The sequence below is a fragment of the Tenrec ecaudatus genome, chromosome 5 (genome assembly GCF_050624435.1).
Source record: "Tenrec ecaudatus isolate mTenEca1 chromosome 5, mTenEca1.hap1, whole genome shotgun sequence".
NCBI lineage: Eukaryota > Metazoa > Chordata > Mammalia > Afrosoricida > Tenrecidae > Tenrec > Tenrec ecaudatus.
Window position 1 is genome coordinate 184,045,500 of NC_134534.1, and position 26,517 is coordinate 184,072,016.

General features: G+C 47.6%; 1 protein-coding gene across 6 annotated transcripts; it reads left to right on the forward strand.

Annotated features, from left to right (window-relative positions):
* Nucleotides 1-2,129: 2,129 nt before the first annotated feature.
* LOC142448464 (uncharacterized) lies at nt 2,130-22,392 on the forward strand. Of its 6 annotated transcripts, none has more exons than XM_075550482.1 (6): nt 2,130-2,238; nt 9,041-9,334; nt 9,451-9,495; nt 10,291-10,357; nt 15,657-15,783; nt 17,784-22,392. In XM_075550482.1, the coding sequence occupies exons 4-6, from the start codon at nt 10,304-10,306 to the stop codon at nt 19,028-19,030; spliced, it is 1,428 nt and encodes a 475-aa protein (XP_075406597.1). In that variant the 5' UTR covers nt 2,130-2,238; nt 9,041-9,334; nt 9,451-9,495; nt 10,291-10,303; the 3' UTR covers nt 19,031-22,392. The 6 variants fall into 6 exon arrangements, with proteins under 6 accessions (XP_075406597.1, XP_075406600.1, XP_075406596.1 ...); XM_075550485.1 differs by having other exon boundaries at nt 10,291-10,306; XM_075550481.1 differs by having other exon boundaries at nt 9,041-9,279.
* Nucleotides 22,393-26,517: the final 4,125 nt, after the last annotated feature.

Sequence of the window (26,517 nt, forward strand, 5' to 3'; positions counted from 1 at the left end):
TTTCTCTAAAAATAAAATCCCTGGGACATACAAGGAGGCTTCAAAAAGTCTGTAGAAAAATTGAATGAAAAGATCATGGGATTTCTCTATGAATTTTTAATAACCTTTTTTATCATGAATTAGGTGGGTGTTTACATTTCAGATCATCAACTTTGTATTCAACAGTTTCAACTACTAATCAACCCCCCAATAGTTTACCCACCCCCATCATTGATCCCTGTTCTCCATTTGTGGATCACCATCTTCCACTTCATCCAAGTCAACACCTGTCAACTGTCTAGGCCAGCGGTTCTCAGCCTGGGGGTTGCAACTCCTTTGGGGGTCGAACAACCCTTCCACAGGGGTCACCCAATTAATAACAGTAGCAAAATTACAGTGATGAAGTAGCAACAAAAATAATTTTATGGTTGGGGGTCACCACAACATGAGGAACTTTATTAAAGGGTCGGGGTATGAGGAAGGTGGAGAACCACTGCTCCAGTCTGTTGTTTTATCTCCCCTCCCCTTCTTTCCCCGCTTCGGCCAACTCCAACGTCTGTTCCCTTTGGTATGGAAGCCTTTATAGCAGAGGTCTCATATTTGTTTTTATGTGATTGGCTAAAGCTCCTCAGCATGATGCTTTCCAGGTCCATCCATGCCATGAGATACGTCATGATTTCACCATGGTTTTTAGGGATGCAGAATATTCCATTATGGGTACCAAAGTTTCTCTATACATTCTTCTTCTGATGGGCTTTCAGCTTGCTTCCATCTTCACACTATTGTGAATAGTGCTGTGTACATGTCTGTTGGTGTTATGACTTGTCTTTACGACATACATCAGCAGAGGGATTACTGGATTGCATGGACTTTCTATTCCCTGTTGTTTAAGGTAGCGCCACACCCTCTGCAAAGTGGTTGAACATATCTACAGTCCCATCAGGAAGCTTGTACTGGGACAAGGGTAAATACATATCTTAATTAAACAGAAGACCCTGAGTAAATCCACCCAGGTACAGACAACTGATCTTCAACAAAGGGTCAAATGGCATTAAATGAGAGACATAGTCTTTTCAATGCAAGGTGCTGGGAAATTTGGATCTTGACCTGTGGATGATCCCCACCATGTCTCTGTCTGTTTGTGGTACCGTGGTGGCTTCTGTGATGCTGGAAACTATGTCAGCAGGGTCACGCAAAGTGAACCGGTTTCAGTAGCGCTTCCAGACTAAGACAACAGACAATGAAGAGGGTCTGGGGTCCCCACTTCAGAGGAAGAAACTTCTGAAAACCTTATGCATAGCTTTGGAGCATGTTCAGACATTAAAAGCCTGAACAGAGGAAGCAGAACATTGTTGGAGAGTCTGCTGGAAGATGGGCCCCTCAGGTCTGACGGACTGAGAGCACTAGAGATGTGACTGAAGAAGGGCTGATTTCTTGGAGGGGAGTCGACCATCGACCATGGTGACGCGAGTCAAGTAAAGGCAGGCACTATTCCCATTGATAGCTGGCACCATCTTTTCTCTTCCCCCTCACTTTGCTGCCGCACCCACCTCGTCGGTGAGCATTTCAGGAAGGCCAGTATGGAGCAGAGCCACCATACCAGAAATTATCCATCTGCTTATCCACAGAATGAGCACGACTGAGGTGTGCTTTGGTGGTTGGCTTATGACAAAATCAAACCTCCATAGGGCCAACTACACCAGCACCAGCAAGAAACCAACCAAAAGAAAAAAACAAGCTAAAGCCAGGAAAACAAAAAAGTCACATAAACAAAAAGCAAGGTCACTCGTCCCCCTGGGGTCAGTCTTCTATTTCCTGCAAGCTCCATGATAGCTTGTTGGTGACAAAAGGGCTGGGGGGGGGGGGCGGGCGGAGAGGAACACAATCAGGAAGCACTGGAGGTGAGGGTAAAACTCGACGGAGACGGCGAGAGTCCGCTTCGCTCTTCCACCTGTTTCCTTTTAGCCAAGGGCAGGCTCTTGGCGCTTCCCCACAAGGACTCAGGGTTCCAGAACCCGGATGCAGCCACCTGGGTTCCACTTGAGCAGGAAGTTCGGTGTAAACAACACTTCCCAGCCGACCCGTAGGGGGCGCCTCGCGCCAGGCCTGACGCACGGGCGCGTCTCCGACGTCATCACGCGCCCAGGGGCGGGGCCCGGGCGCCGCGAGAAGGCGCGCTTGGAACTTCCGGCCGGTGAGGCTTTGGAGAGAGAGGCGGCCGGGAGAGTTCGCGGACAAGTCGCTGCGGCTCGTGAGCAGGTAGTTTGAGGGAGGGGCCGGCGAGCCGAGGACGCAGTCCCTGGGGGTGGCGTTGGTGGGGAAGGGCGCTCTGCGGGAGACGCGTTAGGGGCGGGGAGAGCCCGTGGGAGGCGGCCTAGGTCCTGCAGCTGCGGGGCGCTCCGTGGCCCTTCGGCCCTGGGCTGTGGCTGGGCCGGAGCGACCCCGAGCTTTGAAGTGCTTTTCTTTGCTTTTCTACGAGTTTCTGTTTGAGGCTGCGGGATGGCCCAGGACAAAGAACAGAGAGCGGGCTACTCGGGCCGTGCGTTTCCGGGTGTTTGGGCTTGGGGGATGGGCGCAGACGCACCAAGTAGACTCCCATCCCCTCGCGGTGGGGGCGCGGCGAGGGTCCCAAGCCTGGCAGTTTTGTGGTGGGGGACGCTTAACGGGGGCTGCACTTCGTGGTCGTGGTGGGATTCCGGCATTGGGCCGGTAAGTAAGGTGCGGAGACGGCCCCGATAGTGGTTGAGTTGGGACAGGGTCGGAGTGCCGCGTTTCATGCTGGCATAGCGGAGAGGTGTAGGAGGTCATGATCTGTTGGCATAACGTCCCTTGGGGGTGTGGGAGAGCCTGCCAGGTCTGCATGTAGTTCTGGAGATTTGAGAGGCGGGAGAGATTTTAAGAACGGTTAGAGCTGGCCTGACCCCTTCTTGTGACTTGGATCCAATTTTCCGTGCTATTGAATTGAAACAAAAACAAAACTGAACAAAGTCACAAAACTCATGCATGTTCTATTCGGGAGACAACGGGGATACTCTTTGTGGTTTAACATTCGGAAACCCCATTTTGTTGCTATCCAGACAGGTTAGGAGGGCTGGCCAACTCCCCTTTGAAACCAAAAACTAAACTTGTACCCACTCAATCCCTGGTGACTGGTGAGTTATTCTTGGGGCTGCTAACCACAGGGTCGGCAAGCGAAACCACCAGCCACTTCCCAAGGGCAGGATGGGGCTTTCTCCTCACATAAATACTTCCAGTCTCCGACACTCACAGGGGGACATTAAAATACGGTCAACTGTTTGAAAAATCTGTCCAGTTCCCTGTTCCAGTTTCGATGAGGAAGATCCCAGCTCCCTTCTATGCAAATGATACAGGTTTTGGCCCACAGTTTCCTGTCTAAAGCAGGTGGCCAGTGCCTAGAGAGATGGTAATTGGGTGCATGGTGATGACGGTTACCTGTTAGAATGGTTCAGAGACTCTTCCTCTATGGCTGTCAGTTACAGGTGTGTCTCTTAGACCACAGGACCTTTGGGGCCCTGTGGCTAATCTCTGGGTGGTCTGGAAGATGCCTGTCCTCCAAACCTTGTAAGGTAGTCTTCCTCTGCCCGAGGGTTGCTGTGCGTGGGAGTTGCTTGTTTACAGCTCATTTCTATTTTGATAGGTGACTGTGTCACATACAACTCACTGCTGTCCGGACAATGCTGACCCCTGGTCCCCCTCTGGGAAAGGGTAGAAATGCTTCCAGGAGTGGAAAGTCCTGTTTTTCTGCCTCCGAGCAGCTGGTCGTTCGGAACTGCTGGCTTTCTGGTTCGCAGACCAACTAGTCACCACCACCCCGCCAGGGCTCCTTTTGAGGGCTCCTTTGTCACTGAGGGGTTAAATATTTTTATTTTTCACTCCAAATTCCAACATTCTGATAGGAGTTGGATTTTTTTTAAGCGACACCTGGACTCTGTGGACTGTGTAAAACAAGGCCTTCACCCTCGTGCATGGGTAGGTGACCTTGGTGTGTGCAAGCCCAGCTTTGTACCTTCCCCCAGAGGTTTCTGTTCCGGTGGCATGGCCAGGCATTCACGGGAGACAACTCGTTTTGTCCCTAATCTTCCTACCTCTTCAGAAAATCAGCTCATGGGCAGTGGGTTTTTGGGGTGGAGATTTTAGTAGTGTTGGGCAGGGCCCATGCTGTGCTTCAAAGGATCCCTCACAGGATGGACAAGTGTCCCAGGGGTGGGGCCAGGGTGCAGTGAGAGACTGACTCAATGTTCTCACTCCAACAGCCAATTACCAATACCAAGTAGTTCCCTGGCTCTCCCCCCCCCCCCCCAAAATACTTCTGGCCTCTCCGTAGGGTGAGCACCAAGCATGAGGAGGCCCCGTGTCTCCCAGAGAACTATGCTCCATAGGCTTTTTTCTGGCTAATTATTTAAGGAGTGGGTTGCCAGACTTTTATAATGAATTCTGTAATTCTTTGTGTGAAAAAACTCCTTCAGTGGGAAAAACACCTCCAGACTGGCTTATTGGACTTGCAGTCCGCATTCAACCATGGTTTTTCTTATGCAAACAGACTTGTGCTTTCTCCAAATTGGCCAGACTGTGTTTTAATGATCGAAAGCATTCGGAAGTACTTTAAGGACCTAAACGTAGCCTCAGTTTATGTGAAGGTCCTGCACGGAGTCGGGGTTCCAAGTGCAGACCACAATACCTCACAAACCAAATGCTTTTAGATTGTAGACTCTAATGTCCGTTCCATGGAACCCCCTTCTGACTCAGCATTTACTAATCCATAGCCAATCTTGTTTCAGCAGTCGCTTCTTACCCCTGTGTGTGGAATACACACCGAGAATTGTCTCACCCCACAGGGAACATCCATTCCTGGCACTGCCATCGGCCTCACTGGCTGTCAGTGCTGCAACCCGTAGCCGGAGTTCACCTGTAGGGGCTTCAATTCAGGGTGGAGAACTCTTTTAAAAGTGTAAATAGCTTCACTGAGACAGAATCCCCTGTCATTCACTTTTGTGGTTCCGTTGTATTAAAAAGGTTGTTTAAATCCGTTCTAAACCATTTTTTCCGTCTTGTATTCATTATTCCCATTTCCCTCCAGCCTCCCCTCCTGTACCCCCAGTAAGCATTACTTCAGTTCCTGTCCTCACAGATTTACCATTCCTGATCTTCATCTATTAGAAAACATACAAATAAACAACAACAAAAAAGCTGGCAGGAAAAGATCAACAACTATATCAAAATAAACAGGAAGTGGCGCAGAAAAAAAGAAAGATACAAGAGTAATAAACGGGAAGAAGAAAAATGTCAATTGAAAAGAAAACAGGAAATATTACAAACTTAAAATGCATCAAAAGAGAAATAAAATGATCAGGTGTTAGATTTTAACCTCTTTAGTTCTGCCATAATCCAATTTCTAATACTCCGCATGATGGCGAGACCTCGCACGTGCCTCTACTGTGGTTGGAGGGGACTGGCCCAGCAGAGACTTAGAGGGGCCCTGTTCCCTGGACTCCCACTGTCATCCGCAACTTCTGCATACGGAGTCTCACAGTTTAGGCTCTGATACCGTTCCCGCCTTCCGATGTGGATTTTATTATTTGCACCCTTGCCTCACAAGCAGATAGATGTGCTTCTTCCATGTAGACGTGAGTTGATACCTCACTAGATGGCTGCTTGTTTGAAGACCACCAACCTTTAAGACCCCAGATGCTATTATTGGGTTTTTTGTTGTTTTGTTTTTGATAGCTGGACACCATCCAATGTCTTCACGACAGTTGGCTATGACAACCATACTTTCAGCCATCTCTTCCTGAGGTGAGCACCAGCCAGGGTCTTGTCATGAGAACTACTTGTTCTTACATAGGTGCTAGAATGAAGTCCAAACCCACTCACACATGTATGATTTATGAACAGCTCTGGTTCACTGTAGAGACCTCGTGATTATTTTATGACAAAATTATCAATCATCCCCTGGGCATAAAATCATCAGTTAATAGTGTAGTTAGTTTATCCAATGGAATAGAATTAAACACTATTGAGGGAAGTAAGGTATAAGAGTATAAAGTGAACCCCAATCCATGTACAGATAAAACTCTTAGATGATGGAGCATTACTTGGCAGTTGGTGATAGGACAGACTTTCTCCCTTTTAAAATTACTTTATTGGTGGTTCGTACAACTCTTACCACAATCCATACATCCATCCATTGTGTCAAGCACATTTGTTGCCATTGTCATTTTCAAAACATTTTCTTTCTACTTGAACCCTTGGTATCAGCTTCTCATTTTTCCCCTCCCTCCCCCACCCTCCTTGCCTCATGAACCCTTTATAAATTATTAATTTTTCATGTCTTATACTGACCGATGTTTCTCTTCACCCACTTTTCTGTTGTCCATCCTCCTGGGATGGGGTTATATGTAGATCATTGTGATCGGTTCCTCCTTTCATCCCCCAACTTCTCCTTCCCCTCCTGGTATTGCTCTGGTCTAGCTGGATTTGTAAGATAGAATTCGGGTCACAATAGTGGGGAGGGAGGAAGCATTAAAAAAACTATAGGAAAGTTCTATATTTCAACAGTGCTATATTGCACCCTGACTGGTTGTCTCAAGACCCTTCTGTAAGGGGTTGTCCATTTGCCTACAGATGGGCTTTGGGTCTCCACTCCTCACTCCCCCTCATGCACAGTGATAGGATTTTCTGTTCTGGGTCTTTGATGCCTGATACCTGATCCCATCAACACCTCATGATCACACAGGCTGGTGTGATTCTTCCATGTGGACTTTGTTGATTCTCAGCTAGGTGGCTGCGTGTTTATCTTCAAGCCTTTAAGACCCCAGATGCTATATTTTTTGATAGCTGGGCACCATCAACTTTTTTCACCACATTGGCTTATGCGCCGACTTTGTCTTCAGCAGTCGTGTTGGGAAGGTGAACATCATGGAATGCCAGATTATTAGAACAAAGTTCTTGCATTGAGGGTGTACTTGAATAGAGGCTCAGTGTCTTTCTGCTGCCTTAATACTAAACCTATAAATATATGTATATAGATCTATTTCCCCATCATCATATATAAATATATTTATATAAGTACATTCCTGTAGTTAGACCTATAAATTCTCTTTGCCTCTTAGTTCTTTCCTCTTGTCCCATTATCATGTTTGGCCTTCCTTTGGGTTTCAGTAGTTCCTCTCAGTTACATTGCCTTTGATCAAGCTCTACCAGGCCTCCTACACCCTCCTTTCCATCTATTTTATTTTTAGATCACTGTTGTTCCCTTGTCCCTGGGTTGGTTAACACCTACTTCCTCCCCCTCTCCCCCTCCTGTGTCCTCCGGGAACCACCATGGGTCCTGTTGTTTTCTCCTCTGGATTGTTTACAATGCCTGTCTTATCTAGAGACATGCAGAGACAATAAACACAAAAACAAGACTGAGCAAAACAAAGCAACAAAAGAAAACAAAACGAAGACCAAGAAAAGAAAAGCCTATAAATAGTTTAGGGTCTGTTTGTTGACCTTTAGGAGTGTTTTCCAGTTCAGCCTGATGTGGTGCCACGCCCTGGCCCCACAGGCTATTTTTGGTATTCCCTGGGGACTTACTGCTCTGTTCCCCTTGCTGTTCTGTTGCGTGGATAGGGCAAGCTTTCTAAGGGAAACATGCCTATCAGCGCTGCTGTCATGGTTCAGCAAGGAGGGTATTAAAGTAGTAGATGCATGTGCGCCATCGTTTCTCACACCAGGGACTGAGTCCAAGGGCTGCCGGCCAGTTTGAGGTAGAACACATTTCCATTAGTGGGGTGTCCACACTGAGCCCTGCTGTGGCCTGTGAAAGGATGTGTCCTTGAAAGGACAGAGCCTAGTTCTGAGAATGATGAGGGCAATGAATGTACAAATGTGCTTTACACAATTGATGTATGTATGGATTGTGGTCAGAGTTGTATGGAACCCCTAATAAAATGATTTAAAGAAGAAAGGACGGAGCCTAAAGTGATGGTAGTTTTTAGCGCATGGCCTGGGTCACCACAAGCTGGGTAGAAATGGGGTCCAAAGTGTCTAATTATTAACGCAACACTGGACTGTTCTCCCCTTGGGGCCTACATAAGGGTGGTTAAGCATTTCCTGGCGGGAGGTTCCTTCTCCCGCTTGCCCACCAAGGGAAGGGGAAATGTTTCCTCTGAGACACACATGCTACCCCCTTCCCCCATCTTGACCTGAGATGGTGAAAAAGAAGAAAGAATATAAAAGGAAAACCTAGGAAAAAGAAAGAGAAAGCACCGGAGAGAAGGGAGTTGGTTGGCAGGGCCAGAGTGGGACAGAATGTCCAAAAGAAGGACAGTGTGCCCGGCCAGTCACTGCCCTTTGCTGGCCTCGAAGACATGTGAGAGACATCATCTCTTGATCAAGAGAAAGTTCTTGTGTGTTCAAAGAACAGGCAGGGGCATCCCACCTGGTCCTGGAAGCAGTTCCACTTATCCATGGGTTGCCTGCAGGGGCCAGGCTGCAGATGTAGGGCTGTGGTTCTTCTGGTCTCTGCAAGCAGGGGATGCCACACCCTAGGTGATGTCCAGCCAGCACTCAGTGCAGCACAAGCCCCGTCTCGCGTCACATGGAGTAGGTGTGGCAGAGTGTGTGTTGCCACTCACCACTGAGAGGTGAGGACTTGAGCTGACCTTCCTTTGCTCCTCAGCCTTCACTGTAGGGCTTTGCTGGTCCAGGGTGACAAGGGATTTATCATCAGGTGACAGTCCCTACCAGACACTGCTTGTGACAGTTAACAGTGGTTGTACTGTGTCAGACCCGCTGACAGTTCAGCTGCTCTGTCTGTGTCCTCACCACTTCAGTCTGAGCTGTTTAGGTGAGGAGGGTGCAGTTAGGTTTTCCAGAGAACAGACGTGAGAGCTTCTAGACCAGAAGGGAACCAAGGTAGAAAATCCAGAGAACCCAAATAGACTGCCACCTCTGTTGACTGAGGACAATGTGACAAGACAGGAGCCCTGGGAAGAGGCCTGGGTTTGAGGGCACAACAAAGGATCCAGCAGCATCTAATTGCTTCTCCATCCCACAGGTCCTGGGTGCCTGAAAATAAGAGAAGCTTTCCAGAGGAGGCATGACATCACCCCCACAGGCAGCAGAGATCCATGCAGAGATGAAGTAACTTCCCACTGGCTCTGTGGCAGAATTTCCAGGCAGCCACTGCACTGACTGCATTACGTGTCCTGGTCCTTATCCTCAGCAAGAGAAGGCCTGGAAATACCCTCGCTTGAAGGAGCAGGGAAGCTCTAGACACTGAAGACGCTCGCAGAGGTGAGAGTTGTTGATCTTCTGCAGAGGTGAGAGGGGACCCAGGCTCCAGATTGAGGTGAGAACCCTTTAGAGACCACAGCTGAGGGAGTGGCTCCGGTTTCCCTGCTGCAGTTGCAGCTGCCGACACAGTGTTCCGGGTGTTCTTTCTCAGCCTCTCCTTTCCTTACTTAGGTTTCTTCTCGTGATACTGACGGCCCGGGAGAAGGACAGAAGCTGGTGAGTTTGAATTCGCTCTTTGTTCTGAACTCCGGTTTCACTTCTAGAAAAGAGGCCTAGCTCTGTCTCACAGTAAGAAAAGGTGACCACCACTTACACGGTCTATGCTATGTGCCGTAGTAGTAATTTTTTTTAAAAATCATCTTATTGGGAGCTCTTACAGATGTTACAACATTCCATAGTTCAATCACATCAAGCAGCATTGCACAATTGCTACCTCAGTCAGTTTCAAAATACTCTCTTCCATCTTGAACTCCTTGATATCAGCTCCCTTTATCCCCACCCTACCCCCCCAGGATCCCTTATCATTATTATTACCTACACACACACCAGCCCCCTACCCCACCCCCTCTCTTCTGGTACCCTCAGGGGACCATTGCTCCTGTCTCTGAGGGGTCAACCATCTTGACATCATGTACTAAGCGATCTTATATATACACATGAACATGTGCAAATCTAACATGATTAATGAGGTAAAACAAAAACCATAATTGTAAGGGGGGGAAATATTAGATAATTAGTGCTATACTACACCCTGCACCCTGGATTGATCATCCCTTCTGAGAGGGCCTGTCGCATTATCGTACAGGTGGGTTTGGGTCCCCACTATATCCACTGCTGGTACCTCTTCCCCTGGACACCTCGTGATCACACAGGCTGGTGGGCGTTGCGGCGTCCCTGCTAGATCACTGCTTGTTTAACTACAAGTCTACAAGACCCAGATGCTGTAGCGTGTAATAGCCGGGCCCAGCAGCTTTCTTCACCACATTGCTTATGCACTCATTTTGTCTTCAGCAATCCTGACGGGATGGTGAGTGTCACACAGTGCTGCATTATTAGAACAAACCGTTCATGTACTGAGGTAAGATTTAAGTAGAGGCGCAAGGTCCATCTGCTTCCTTATTGTATCTGCTTATATTTATATAATATAAACAAATGCACATATATTTACATACTATACATATATGATTTCTTCCTGCTTTCCTCTTCTTATTCCTCTTGCCTCACTGTCATCTTTACCCATCGCTCATTTGCCATTTTTGCATTTTATTTTTGTTGTTGGGAAGCATACCCAAGATGAGGAATCTGGGGAAATCTAAGAAATACTTTTTAAAAAACAGATTATTTCTATTTTTTAATGTACTAACTAAATTACTCTACCAGAAAACCCACATCACTGTCATTGAGTTGATTGCTATTCATAGGGATATTATAGGACAGGGTCGAGCTGCCCCTTTAGGTTTCTGAGACTGTGTATCTTCTTTTTCCTTTTGCATTTTTATCGGGGCATAATCCACATGTCATGCAATTCAATGTCAAGAAGAATTGTACAGTCACCACCAGTCAATTTCAGAACATTTTCTTTCTCTTCCCCCTGATTAAATCACCTTTACTATCAGTGTGTAATCACTTTCAGTTCTAGTGCTTCCTCCCTCCCCCAACTATGTTATATACTCCAGAAATCTCCTCCCCCTCCCACCCCTATCCCTCTATCCCCTACAAACACTTGCATCAGCTATTGTCTCTATGCACCCACCCCTTCTGTGCTTCACAAACTGATAAACCCAACAGAAACAATAAAGAACAAAAACAAGATGAAATGGTAAGGATAAAACTATAGTAATATGAAGATGAAGTACCAACAATGAGTGAGCAAGAAAGAAAAGAACTCCTCAATATTTTAAAAGCCAAGGAAGGACTTTTTGACATGGAACAAGCAAGAGATCCTTTCACCTAGAACAAATTCAGTTTGGGTCTAGAGAGCGGTCAGCTGACCAAGTAACAAGGTTGCTCCAGCATATTCGGGGTTACAGTGATCTGTTTGATAATAAGGCTTTTCCAGAACCTTGCCTGTGGCTAGAGGGGATCTTCTAGAAATTGAAAGTGACTAGATCCTCTGCAGATGGGGGTGGGCTCCCACTGTCCTCCAAAGCCGGCCACAAGTCGGGGTTCACAATTGTAGCTCTGATACTTGTCCCTTCCGTGTATTTGGATTTTGTTACGGTCATCTTTGATTCGTAGCAGCGATGTGCTTCTTGGCATAGACGGCTGCTTGTTTGGATGCGAGCCTTTAGTAGCCTGGGCGCTACTGCAGTCCTGTTGTCTCCACTCCACTCGCTGCAACGCCCTTCTCTTCAGTGGTCACAGAGCCACGTGTCAGAGTGAACCGTTCTCGGGATAGGCTGGAGAGAAGTGGGCTAGAATCCATCTGCTTCTCCATGGAATGTGCAGCAATGAGTGCATTTGGTGGTTGGCTTACGACAAAATCGAACCCCCATAGGACCTTCTACATCAGCACCAGCAAGAAACCAATGGGCAGACAAACAAACAAAGAGAATTTAAAAAATAAAGCTATACGCAGGAAAGCAAAAACTCATACACGAAAAAGCACAACCTTGTCCATTCTGCCCCACCCCGGCACACAGGCCATTGCACTGAGGACATTGATTTGCCCAATGACCCAGCACGCCCAGATTTACATTAAGAGGTAAATATTCCTCCCCCCAATCCAGCTTTGTAATTTTATGTATGTTACATAGACATAAAAACAAAAATTTTCTTTCTGCTTGAGCCCTTGGTATCAGCTCCTCGTTTCCTTTCCATCCCTCCCCCATGAACCCTTGATAAGTTGTAAATTATTATTTTCATATCTCACATCAGCAACAAATATGTACACATGTGCTTGACCAATGGATGTATGGATTGTGATAAAAGCTGTACAAGCCCCAATAATATGATTGCTTCTTTTAAAATGATGTCATCATCTGTACAAGTTCACTTGATATAGTTGATTTACGGCTTGTTATAATATTTATTAAAAAACCCCCAAAAATGATTGATTAAAAAATTGTTAATGTCTCCAGACGTTGATCCATTCTTTATCTCTCATAAGTAGATGGATCCTAACAGTAGTCTTTTTTAAAGATCCTTTTTTGGCGCTGTTACAACTCTTGTTACAATCCATACAGCAATTGTGTCAGACTTATGTGTACATGTATTGCCATCCTTCTTTACTTTCTATTGAACGCTTGGGATCAGCGGCTCTTTTTTCCCCTCCCCACCCCCTACCTTCGTGAGTCCTTGATAGATTGTAGATCTCACACTGACCTCTGTCTCCCTTTCCCTATGGTTTCTGTTCTTCCCCCTGGAGGGGATGTGTGTGGTTATGTGCCATTCATTGCAGTTGACAACTCCTTCCTCTTCCCCCTTCCCCCTACCCTTTGTTATCACTATTCCTGTTCCTGGATTCTGTATGTTGTGAGCTTTATCTTTTGCCTATCCCTCTGTACATGGTCCAGTTCAGAGTGGGAACAGCACTGGGGTCATGATAATGGGGAGTGAGGAAGCCTCAAGGAACCAGAGGTCTATTGTGGGAACCATCAGTGCTCTACTGCACCCCATTGACTCATCCCTTCCCTGCAAACCCTCAATGGGGCGGTGTTCCATTGTCTACAGATGAGCTTTGGGCCTCCACTGCGACTCCCCTCATTCTCACCAACATGTTTTTGTTTGTTGTTTGTTATGAATCTTCTGATGCCCGGTTCCGATGATACCTCATGGTTGCACAGGTTGGCATGCTGTTTCCATGTGGGCTTGTTGCTTCACTGTTGGATGGCTGCTTGTTTAACTTCAAGCCTTTAAGACCCCAGACACTATCTTTTAATAGCTGGGTACCATCCGCTGTCTTCACCACATCTGCTTATGCACCCATTTTTGTTAGAACACAGTATTCTTGTGTTGAGGGAGGGTATGAGCTGAGGCCCAGGACCCATCTGCAGCCTCAGTGTATTGCCTTGTAAATATATGTACATAGGCCAATATCTCTTTATGGTTTAATATATTTACATAAGTACACACCTCTGTTGATACCTCTACCTATAGCTTTACTTCCTAGGGCCTTCCTCTATTTTCTTTTGCCTCCTCCTGCTCCACCATCACGTTCCCCCTCTTAGTCCTTCCTCTCCGCTCGATTGCTGTTGCTCTAATACCCGCTGGATCTCTACAACCTCCTCGATGTTGGTTTTAATTCCCTAGTTGTTCCCCTGTCTTTAGTGTTGTTTGCTCATCACCCCCTGCCCCACCTTCTCCTCCCAAGACCCTCCAGGGCATTGGCCCCATTGCTTTCTCCCTGAGCTTTCTTCCCATGTCTATCTTATATAAGTAGACAAACCAGCAATGTCCCAGTCCAAACAATAAGAAAACAAGAGGTTGAAAAAAGCAAACCATAGATAGTTCCAGGTATGTCCGCTGGCCTTTATGAATCTCTACCCCCTGGTCCTGGAGGGGTTCTGGGGACTGCCCCTCCTAGCCTGAAGTCTATTTGGGGGGTTCTTTAGGGGCTTTGTGGATTGGCTTTGTTCCAACTGCTGCTCTGTCATGCTCCCTTGGTTTGTCCTGCTGCGGGGGATTCAGGCCACATTATCTCCACGATGTGTGTCCCTATTACTGTCCTCTGTCTCCATGTGCTCCAGTTAGGGGACATCATGTCTTGCGTTGTAGGCAGCCCTGCAGTCCTCTCTGTGCCTTAGCAGCTCTGCAGGGACCTCACCCTCCGGCTTGTCCCTTTCTCCTTTTCCTTCTTGATTTGCTTCCATGTGGGCGTGGTAGGTCGGCTCCTCTCCCCCACCTGAAGGTTTAGTGTTCGCTGCCACAGACTTCTAGAGTAGGGGTCAGATTGGTTCTGGTTGGGGCCCAATCTTTTCATGCTGCCTCCACGTGATTATGTTGCCCTCCTGGTTTGTTTCGCCGTGGTGGGGTCAGCATGCACACTCCCAATCCTGGGCGTCATCTCGACTCTTCTACCTAAGATGTAAATCTTTAATAGGATGGAGAGCCTCATCTTTCTCTCCCATTGTGGCTAGTGGTTTCGAACTATTGACTTTATGTTAGTAACTCACTGTGCCTCCAAAATGCTATGCATCTGTGGACATAATACACTATGACCTGTATACTGGGTTTCTTTTTGCTTATAATTATTGATCTTTTCAAATAGTAGAAATCGTGTCGTAACAATAGACTTTTCTCAGCTACCATCCTGCCGCTTCAGCAGGCATCTGTAATGGGCAGTCTTAGCCCCAGAGTATGAGACAGTGTCAACTCGAATGTCCGTGCTTCTACTTTCCTGTTCCTTTCTGGTCCCGCCGTAACAGCTAGCACTCCCTGTCAGGGAGCTGTTCCCACTCCCAGGCATCCTGTGGAACAGGGAAGACGTGCTCCTGGGGGCTTCCTGCTCTGTCAGTCTTTGCCAGAGTCGACGCCCTCATTATGGCCTTGCTCTGACCCTACCCACCTGGAACTAGAGTTCGGTCAGGTCTAATCAGCTCAAAGGGACTGTCTTTCACATTGCCACGGGGACAGATTCTCGGTTCAAATTTGGGAGTCCACACAACACCCTCCCTTGCCTGCTGCCTACAAATTTAGAGTGTCCCTTTACCCTTCAGGATTTCAGCCTCAAACTTGGTGTTCATCCCTGGGCTCTGTGGGAAAGCCACATGGAGGTACCTCTGACCTCCCCTGTGTGGAGAAAGAATTTCCAACTCTGAGCCCAGCTCAAGGACAATTTCCACCAGGCAACAGCCACCCATCCTCCTGCCCTCCATTGCCCTTACCCTGCTCTGAGCCCAGCCATTCCTCCCAAGGCACCCTTCTTGTCTGCTGGCTGTGATGATCTACAGCAGCGCCTCTGCTCAGCATCCCTCTCTGCTCCTCATAGACCTAGGTATTCAGTCACGACCAGAGGCCTTGTAAAAAGAATGGTGCTCTAGAAAGAATCAGAGGAACTCCATCAGATGTAGACTCCTCGGGGTGAACTCTCCGAGTGCAAACCTCCAGTGATGCACTGATGGGTCACTGTCCTTTTGTTGTTCTTAGAAGATGTGTGTGATCCGGAAGAAGTTCTTTTGAGCTCGGAGGGCAGCCCACTGGCCCCATCGGAGTTCCTGCCTGTCCAAGGGTTGGTCATCTGGTGCCGTGGATCTCGATCACTGTGTTCCCCACAGGGTTTGTCTCATCTGGGGTCCAGGCATGTCCATCAGGTGTGGAGGCCTGGCTTTGGAAGAGCTAGAAGAAACTGCTCAGATGCAGATCCTTCAGGGCCCCCAGAGAACTCTGGCTGTGAGGGTTGGTGGTGTTTTGCTGCATTGACTTCTTATTCTTTCTAGGAGCCGGTTACGATCGAGGATGTCACGGTGCTTTTCTCAGAGGCAGAATGGAAGACTCTGAGCGCAGAGCAGAAGACCCTGTACAGGGATGTGATGCTGGAGATTTACAGGAACCTGCTCTCCTTAGGTGAGGGTACACTGTTCGCCCTTTTTTAACTCAGCGCATATTTATTGGCCACCTACTGTGTGCCAAAGAAGGAGCCCTGGTGCTACTCCCCGAACCAGGGTTCAGAACATCATCTTTATGAGCCACGTTATGCCAGTTGACTCAGCTGTCCCCTTACCATGGAGACAACTTTAACCCCTTTAATTAGGCGAGCCAATCCAGTGAGTTACTTGTGTATGTCTAGGAAATCTCCACAATTGTGCTTGTGTGCTTTATTACATACATGAGTACATATGCAGCACACAAACATGTTTGTGTTTGTGCCGTCCTGTGCGTGTATATGCGCACACATACATACTTATGATTGTTTCATTTTGAGGATAAGCTATTGAACAGCATGGTTTTGATCTTCTCTGTTTGGTCATAAACCATAAAGTGCTGCCCTTTAACTGCAGTGCCGCCCGCCGGGGTTACCTGACAAACCCTGTTGGAGTAGAGTCCACAGGCTCCAGAGGAAATGGAGGGTTTGCAGAGGAGATTGGTGGTACTGGGGGCTGTACCTGTGGAGCAAGGAGCCTTAGTGGCACTGTAGTTTCAGAATTGTGTGAACCCCCAGGTCCGACAGCCCACAGACTATTTTTCCAGAGAGGAAACTGAGGCAGGAAAAGCACCAAGGGACAAGGAATCCCCCAAAGAGACTTAAAACTGGAGACAGGGAGAGACTTTGAAATGCCCAGGTCTGAGATGGGCCATGTGTAAGTTAGTGGGGACATTCGGCAGGGCCAAGCAGGGGGTTTTCTTCTGGGGGCAACAGGACACCTGCACCATGGGGAGGAGCTGCCCGAAGCAGGGAGACTGCCGACACATCTCCTAATCCTCAGCTGTAGCCTGTCCCTGAATCAATCCCCCACCTCACAGGATGGTCTGTGAGATCCCTAGACACAGCAGTGAATTATCACCCCTGGAGGAGGAGGAGAGTGTGCCTTGGGGAGGCTGACTACTCTCAGAATTCTGAAAGAGTTGTAGGTTAGAGGAACGACTGGCCACTATGTCATGTTTATCAGCATGGGGTGGTCCTCACCGTCATTCACTCAGTGGGCAGATGCACGTGCTGTACTTCTGCTTAGAAGCCCAGCAGATTAAGTGGCTGTGTATTCTATCAATCCCTCTGTATAATAAGAAAAGCCATCCCAGGAACTGTTATTTCCAAGTCATAGCTAATGGTGGGGGCAGAATGTGTCAGTGTGCGCCTTGCGGCCGAGAGGGTTCTGGCGAAGCAGCAGACCAGCTGTAGGGGAAGCTGTGGATGGAGCACGCACAGCATCTGCTCCTTCCTTGAGAGATGCTAATCTGGCCGACGGTGCAGAGGTTGCCAGTACGGAGTCTGGATGACGGTAACTAAACCCACTGTCGTCGAGTTAGACCAGCTCACAGCAGCCCTGTGAACAGAACATGGTCGAGCTGACCCGGAAGGTCTCCCAGGCTGTAAATTCCGACAGCAACCTGCCACAGCATTCCGCTTTGCAGATCCTGGTGGGTGGGCCATCGTCTGTTGGAATTGCAGCCCAGGGCTTTAACCACTGCCCCACTAGAATCCTCTGGATCACATGAGAAGGGTAACTGATGAAAATGGCACACGAGTGACCAGTTGGTAGGAGACACAGTGAGTTGGATCTATTGTGAATGACGAATGTGAGCGCAGGATTGTTGCTAGTTGCCACCGAGAGTGTCTAAATCTCAGTGAACACGTGGTCGCCATGGTGGGTTAGCACGCACCCGAGGGCTTTCAAGCCCATGGCCATCTAGGTGCAGATTGTCAAGAAACCATTGGCTTCTCTTCCGAACCATCACCCTTTCAGCTAACAGTCGGGTGTGTAACTGGGTGTGCGTGCGTGCGTGCATGTGTGGGACTGTTTCGCGGGAACTCCAGCAGTGAGATACTGTCTGTCATAAGAGAAGGCAGCATGGTCCAGGTGCTCCACACATCGCTGCTCTAACAGAACATTCTCTCCCTCCTGCAGACCCAGAGTATGAAATACTCTCCTGTTCCTCCTGCCTCCTGGATTTCCCTTGTCAACAATTCCTCCGGCAGCACGTGCTTCGGATCTTCCCCGACTTGTGTGCAGAGAATCACTTCCACCCAGGAGATGCCAACCCAGGGCAGCCCGAGCATCAGAACTTCAGGAGTGAAAACACAGAAGGGTGGGAGCGAGATGTCTCCAAACCCTTATGTGGGAGCCCAGGAGAGAGAACAACCTCAAGGGCCTTCTCCAGCCCAGCCTGGGGGGGGTCAGCAAGCCCCAGAGAAGGCAGCCCATGGGTGGGAATGGAGGCCCACTCAGACTTCACAGCCCAGGCGGCTCCTTCCTGGGAAAAGCCACCTTTGTACAGTGAGTGTTGCCAAGGCCTTTCCCAGAACTCCTATTTCCTATGTCAACAGAGCACCCACTCCAGTGAGAAACCTGACGTGTGTGAGGAGTACGAGCCCGGCTACAGCCTCAAGTCAGCTCTCATCACACACGAGGGGAAACATTCAGGGGAGAAGCCGCATGTGTGCAGTGAGTGTGGGCGCGGCTTTAGGCTAAAATTGACGCTCATTATACACCAGAGAACACATACAGGGGAGAAGCCGCATGTGTGCAAGGAGTGTGGGCAAGCCTTTAGCTGGAGGTCAGATCTCAGCAAACACCAAAGCTTACACTCAGTGGAGAAGCCTCATGTGTGCAGTGAGTGTGGACGAGGCTTTAGGCTAAAACTGACGCTTATTATACACCAGAGAACACATTCAGGGGAGAAGCCACATGTGTGCAAGGAGTGTGGGCGAGCCTTTAGCCAACTGTCACATCTCAGAAAACACCAGCGGATACACTCAGGGGAGAAACCACATGTGTGTGAGGAGTGTGGGCGAGCCTTTAGCGACAAGTCAACTCTGAGCACGCACCAGAGGACCCACACGGGGGAGAAGCCTTATGCGTGTAAGGACTGCGGGCGAGATTTCAGTGACAAGTCCAATCTCATTGCACACCAGCGGATACACTCAGGGGAGAAGCCCCACGTGTGTAAGGAGTGTGGGCGAGCCTTTACCTGGAAGTCAGGTCTCAACCAACACCAGAGGATGCACTCGGGGGAGAAGCCGCATGTCTGCCCGGAGTGCGGGCGAGGCTTCAGCCGGAAGTCACACCTCCTGAGACACCAGAGGACACACGCTGGCGAGAAGCCTTACATAAGCCATGTGGGAGACGCTCTCAAGTCCGGTCAGTTCTCGTGACACACTAGAGGACACACTCGGGAAACTTACATGCGGAAAGAATGTGGGCAAGGCTTTTCCTGCAAAGCAGACCTCTCATCACACACCAGAGGGCACACTCGGGTGAAGCCACGTGCGTGAGGATTGTGGGCCAGCTTTTCGCTGGAATCAACTCTCATCACACACCAAAGCACACGCTCAGGGGAGAAGGCGCCTGTGCGCCAGGAGCTTGGGCAAGCCTTTAACCTGAAGTCAGCTCTTGGCAAGCACCAAAGGACACATTGAGGAGAGAGTGTGGGCAAGGCAATGCCCATGGCACGTCAGTTGATACACTTGAGGAAGCCACATGAGTCTCACACACCAGAGGACATACAGCATGGGAGACCGTGTTGGTGAGGCTAAGGCCAAAAGTGGCATCTCACCAAACACCCAAGGATCCGCTCGGGTGGGAGACCACATGGACCAGGACTGGGCGAGGCTTTAGCTCCAAATTCAACTGCCCTTGCACATCCGAGGGTACACTCGGACGCCCCAGGTGTACGGAGTGTAGGTGAGGTTTGTTGGGACATAGGAACATCACTTTGGTATTGGAATGGGAGCAAGACTTCAGTTACCAGTGGAACTTTTTCCCACCAGAGGACACGCACAGAAGTCACCGGTGTGCAGTGTGGGTGGGAAATCTGTAGCTCTAAGCAGACTCACTGAACATGCGGTGCTCATTCCAGAGAAGCCCTGGGCTTGCAGTGAGGGTGTGTGCAGGCTTTAGCTGCAGTTCTCACTTCCTACAACATAGGAAACAGAACCGAAGCTTTGTGTGCCAGGGGAATGCACTGGAATTTAGGACAAGGGCACACTTCAGTGGACCTCAGAGAACAAGGAGAATATGACATGAATCATACTCCTCTTGCACCACAAGCCCTGAGGCACGGCAAGCAGTCTGCCCACAGGCATCAAGCAGCAGGGTGGGTCAGCAACAGTAGCTCCAGAGCTGAGCAAAGCAGTGCAAGGGGATAGGATCCCCCCAGCCTCAAGCTCAGTGATGTACGCACTAGCCTCATGGAGAAGCAGGTCTCAGGAACCTCAAGCTCGTAGGGCAGGAGCCTCGAGTTGCTTGGCCTGGCCCCCAGTTGGTGTAGCTCCCAGCTTGAGACAGACAACTAGCAGAGCAGCAGCGTGCTCCAGCACACTGCTCACCTGAGGGAATGTGGGGGGGGGGGGCTTGCAGAGCCATTGATCTCTGCCCTCCAATCAAACTGACCTGATTAATCCCACAGGTTCCTATTGTCCAGGTTCGCACAATAAACCTATCACGACTACCTAGGTTGTTCTTGAATTCTGTATAGTGATAGCTGAGTTGTCCAGCTCGATTTGTTCCAAAGGAGTGTTTGAACACTGAAAAGTTTGAGAACTAAACATATTTTCCCCCTAAGAAATATTGGAAAAACCAAATAATTGGTTCTGAGACCCCAAAACTGCACTTAGGAATTCACTGAGAACTTCAAGCCTTCTCATGATCACTGTCTGATACATTGTCATCATCAAGTTACTTCTGATATATCCAATGTACAGTAACTTTTCAGCCTTTTTGATTATCTGGTGGTTTTGTGGTTAATGATTTCACATGTTTGGCTACATTTGTGGCTTTAATCGCCCCCAAAAGTTTATAGTGTTGACTTAGCAATATTGTATTGAGTTCCCAAATCAGGTGTCCTGGATTCAAATTCTCAGTGATTTCTGTTAGGTAGCTCTCAGTTTCCCTCTTGGCTTTACTGCTGGTCTCACCAACTTCTTTGCATCTGTGGTAACACATTTAGCACAGAGAGCAAATAAAGACCCAAGGGCTGTATTCAAGACCCATGTTGGCTGATGCAACTCGTGACCTGCATGTTTTTCCAGATGAATTATCAGTTCAACCATAAAACAGTTATTTTTCAAACTACTGTCCCAGTAGTGGAAAGGTAAGGCTTGGAGCTGTTGACACCCCAAGTATCACGATCAGTATCTTCATGTTCTAGCAGTCTTCTGGGGCATGTTTCTGTTCTGTTACTATGTTTCAAAGGTTTGTTCATAAACCTTTGTGTTCCTTCATTGCCACATCCAAAGCTCAGCCCACTGCCACCAAGTTGATTTCCATGCATAAAGGCCCTACGGGCAAACCCAGAACTTTGCCATCGCCTTTCCAAGGTGATAATCTTTAAGGAAGCTGGCTGCCACCTTTCTCCCGGAGTGGCCCTATAGGACAGCCCATGTGTTTTCATCTTTGTTTTCCACTGTGAAGCACTGGCCTCTTGGTTATCAACCGAGTAGAATCACTGCACCCCAGGTTCGTTGCAGTGTTACAGGGCGTAATTGTATGCACAATATGCAATTAAAAATCCATTTACCACTGTACAAGCCCCCAATAAAATGATTTTTTTTAATCCATTCACCTATTGGAACATTGATTACTTACACTTGTTTTGGTCAGTATCTCTGCCATAATGCTGCTCTTAAGAAAAATACTTGTTTTCTGGGCACAGTACCTGATTTTAAAACAAAAACCACTGCCATTGAGCCAGTTGCAACTCTGACTACATGGGCTTTCTCAGACTAAATCTTTACGGGGTTATAGTGCCTCAGTTTTTCCTCACGGAGCAGCTAGTGGGTTTAAACTGCGCACCGTATGGTTAGCGCCTGAACACTTAACCTGACAGGGCCAGCAGGATTCCAGTCACGGCAGATACACAGGGTGGAATTCAGAGAATCAGAAAAACTACTGGTTCACTGCCCTAATGGATCATTTTAAGTATGAAAAAGGTATACTGAAAGGTAGTTTATTATTTCATACAGTCAATACTTAACTAACAGCAATAAGAGATATATAAAAATAGGTTATGTTATGTTAAAATATTAATAAAAATATTAAATACCTGACCCAAAAACCCAATAAGATATCTCTTGCTTCTTGATTAGCAACTTCGTTTGTAACATTCTTGGCTGTTACCCAAATATCATGGGTTGTGTGGTTTTTAACCATCTTCTCACTGTTAGAGTAGGATCGCATCCGTGAGAGATAGGCCACTTAGACAGTAGGCCTTGTGTTTGATGTATTAGAAATAGGCGACTTCTCTCAACCTAATGGGTTCATCTTTGTAAAACCCTTTTCTGCTTCTGCTGAACCTGGAGCAGTTCTGGCAATATTTAGAGCTCGTTGAACACTTTCAGGAATTGCATAATTCACTCAATATGGGAACTGGAGAGTAACAAAGCTGAAACATGACAGCATGTCACCTCCGGTTGTTTGGCACTTTTATGTTACATGTTTGCTTACTGAAGTGACAAGGGAATAAAAATGTATATCATCAAAAGTACAATGATTTTTATGAACTAAATAAATACATATTACCAGCATAGTTTCATCTAATTTTTTTTATACCTATAGACAATGAACATGACTACTGGCGTGTAGAAAATGCTGTTGAGCAGATGAACTTTTGGAAAGAGCAAGAAATGTAAATTTGAGATTGCTATATTGGGCAGCGATCTGGACAGCCCCTCCCTCCTCAGAACGCTGCTTTGCAAGCGCCATTGCCGTTGCGCTTTGCCCAACGCAGCAAAGAATTAGGCAGGGTTGTGTGGAGCTGGTGTGCTCTGGCTGAATCTGCCACTGTGTGTGTGTGTGTGTGTGTGTGTGTGTGTGTCCTCAATTTCACCACCGAGGACCACTGTTTTCACAATGTTTTTCCAGTTACACTCGCCAGCATTCCGGTTGCTGCAAGTCCTCACCAACATTTGGTTTTCAGATGCATTATTTTTGTCCCAATCTGGAGACTGTATAATGGTGTCTCTTTGGTTTTGACAGGTCCTTCCCTACGTATTAATTGCGTGCCTCGTCTTTGCATATGTTTGCACCTGTGTATCTATGAAACATAAATCCCATCTTACCCTTTTTTGTTTTGTTGGCTCTTCTCTCTTGATAGCAGGTCTGCCTTTTCCTTCTTGACATCAGCCTCACGTACCCTCTGAACCCGGATCCTCGGTGCTTGCCTGCACCCCGTTGTGACTTATTTTCACCCTCTCTGCAATGCACTTATAGCAGATGTTCTGAATATTAACACAGTAAAAGGCACATTTTCTTGTGCTAGGTGCATGTTTTGTCTCGAAGTCATCTTTCTCTACACTAGACTTTACTTTAAACATGGAAAGATCTTTATTTCACCTGTAACTGATTCTGCATGGGGCATGATTTGGGAATCCTCTCACCGGTCTGCAATGCCATTTCTGTCACATCTCAACGTTCCATCTGCTTGGGGGCCTGTTTGGGGGCTTTTCCTGTGACTACATCTGCTTATCTCTGTGCCAACACCTCGTTGTCTGATTGGCTAGACCTTTTAAATAGGTCTGGATTTCCAGTCTATCCACTTTGATTTTCTTCTTGGAATATCTTTTCCATATAAAATTTAATAGCATGTTGTTTTGAGAATTGTGTTGCAGCTTACATATCAGTGTTGGAAGAACTAAAATCTTTATAATGTAGTCCTCCTATTGACACAGGGCATATATCTTCACTCATGTTAGTCTTTAAAAGGAGCTTTCAGAGAATTTTATAATTTTCTTAATAGAAGTCTTGGGCATCTGTTGATAGATTTATTTCGACATAGCTCAGAACTTTTGTTGGCTTTACAACTATGATGTCTTGAGCTGTGTTTGCTTTTGTAAATAGCATCCTGAAAGTAATTGTAGTTACATAATCTGTTGTCAGATGCATCTTATGAACATTCTAACATCCACCTCGCTTTCATGAGGTGAATGTCAAAGGTATTTGCTGTAAGATATTTTGTAGTTATCCCTTTGCAGGTTAAAGAAGTTCACTGCCCTCCCCAAGTTGATGAAAACTTTTTGTTGTGTATGTTGAATGTGATCAAACACTTTTCCTGAATTTGTTGGGTTGACTGTGTGAATCTTCCTCCTTAAGCTAAAATGCCGGTAAATGCACTCACGTGTTTTTCTTGTGTTAAGCCAGTGTCGGATAAACTTGCGTTGGCCATGATGTACTGAGAGATAATTGAGCTTACCAATATTTTGTTGCGAATTCTCGTTTGGGTGTGCATGAATGTAATCGACCTGGAATCTTCTATTTTGGTATTCCTTTATCTTGCTTTGATATCAAGACTATATTAAGTTTAGAACATGACTTGAAAGTTGTTCCTCCTTTTTATATTCTCCAGAGAAGCTTGTGCAAGATTAGAATTGTTTGTTCATTGGAAATGTTCCTTCCTGCCTGTACCTTTATCTTACCGGTAACCATCAAAGTTAGGTGGAGAAAGAGAGACATATGGGGACTGACATTTGCAGGGCTGAATAATAAATCAGGATAGGAATCATTGGTGTCAACAACTCAGTCTTCCTACGGCATGCACAACATGCAACTGACGGAGGAGAGAGAGCAATGACGAATGGAAAGGCTCTTCTCTGATGCCTGATGCTTTCTTGGTGAGTGCGTGTGCACAGAGGAGACACAAACGAAGAGACTCCTTATTGCCAGCAGGCAAGCGAGCTGATTGCCCCTTTCTCCAGGCACACGTCTCGCTCCTCTCGCCATCAGCTGGCACGGCCAGCTGGACGCACGCCGTGCTGCTGTGGTTCCCTGACTGTCGTGTTGCCATAGACACTGCCCCATTGGCTTATCCCCGTTCTCTCGCACAGTCCCCTTCACAAGAGGAGTGCTGATTAAGTTCAAGCAGCATGTGCATGCAAGATGCACACATCGAAGGGGAAGCACAATTAGAATCCGACCCTCTTCCCTTCTTAACCCCTCCCTCCAGTTTCTTTTCTTAGGTCCTGGGAAGTCACTTGGTTAACGGCCTATACAGCTCTGTACTGTCTCTCTAAGCCCATTCAGTAGTGGGTGAAGTACAAGGTAGCTGGAAAAGTAAAAGACCCCCTATAGGACAGAGAAGAGCCGCCCTGCTGGTTTCTGTGCTGGAGCTGACAGACAGCCTCCTCGCTCTCCTGCAGAGTTCCTGGTGGGTTTGAACTGCTGACCTAGTGCATAGTGTAATCCGCCCCGCCACAGTTCCTCGGAAGAGTCAAGGCTGTGTGAAATTGAAAAGCTCTCTCACAGACGTGTTCCTTACACAGCTGCACCACTGTTTTTGTTACCCTGGACAGCATCGCGCGTCATCCCGCCTTGCATTACTGTTGTATCTCACAGACTAGAACCGCATTTCTAACGGAGTGAGCCCCAGGGCACAGTGGTTAAGAGCTCATTTAACTGAAAGGTCAGGGGTTTGAGCCCCCCGGCTCGCCTGGGGGAGAACGATGTGGCAGTGCGCTGCTGAAAGATGATGGCGTCGGGAGCCTGTGAGGTACTTCTACTCTGACCTACCGTGTGCCCCTGAGTCGCAACCGACTTGAAGGCTGTGGGTTTTATGGGTGTTATTATTAAATAGTATTCCCATGTTTGCCCAGTGCTATCCCGGGACACAGACGAGGGGTAGCTCTTCCATTTTCCAAATGGAAAATCAGGCTGAGTCGTCACATAGTTCCTACTGGTGATAAGATGCTGTCTGTCCTCTGCACCTGGCGCAGCATGCGCTGGTAGGTGCCAGGGAGCCAGTTGCACACCCAGGGACTCCGTGTGCAGCAGAAGCACAGGCTGACTCCACTGTTGCCATCCTCTTCCTCATCTCCGTGCTCCGCCCCTTGTTGCTGCCACGTATCAGTCCACTTCATTGGTGTGAACATTATCGAGAACTTGCTTAGAATTACTTCAATGACACCTAGTCTTTCTTAAAAAAAAAACCGACTTGTGAGAAGCAAAAAAAATCTCAACATCTTAACCCCTTATGGCCGCAAAAGCAAAATGCATCACGGAACTGCCTGTCTAAGGGCGAGTCTCCTTTCATTGTGCGCTACTGATGGGAACATTCAGAGGCTGTTGGGCCAGTCAAGAACTGCCCTGCAAACAATGGCTCTGACAGGGAGGGAGGCCAGGTCATTGGTGAGAGGCAGTGTTGGGCTGCTTCAGTTGCCAAAGCCACAAATTGAGGCTTTCAGAAAGGAGTCCTCTTTGCACTGAAAAAAAGCAAAGATTGGCATTTACCTATAAATACCCGGTGACTCATGAATAGCACCCTCTGTTTGGGAAATGGCCCCAAATGAGCTGCTCATTACCCAGCACTTGACTGAGCCCCACATGCAGAAGCCCGCGGGGACTCAGGCACATCTGCAAGTTAACAATGAGTTATAAACAGCTCTCCGTCCTTTTCCTGGGCCTTTCTCCAAGAGGAATTATTTAATTTGGAATGGATTTGCATATCAAAATGAATGCTTAATAAAGTGATTCTCCCCCGCCCAAGACAGTAAACCAACGAGAAAAATATTGCTCATTAATTAACCTGCATAGACCAAAACCCATAACTGGCCTCGAAGTCCAAATTGCCACCGTGTTGGGCTGTTTTCTTACCCACCACCATGGCTATCTCTGCCCTCTTCTGCCGGTGGGGCCTCCAGGTCACTTGATTTGA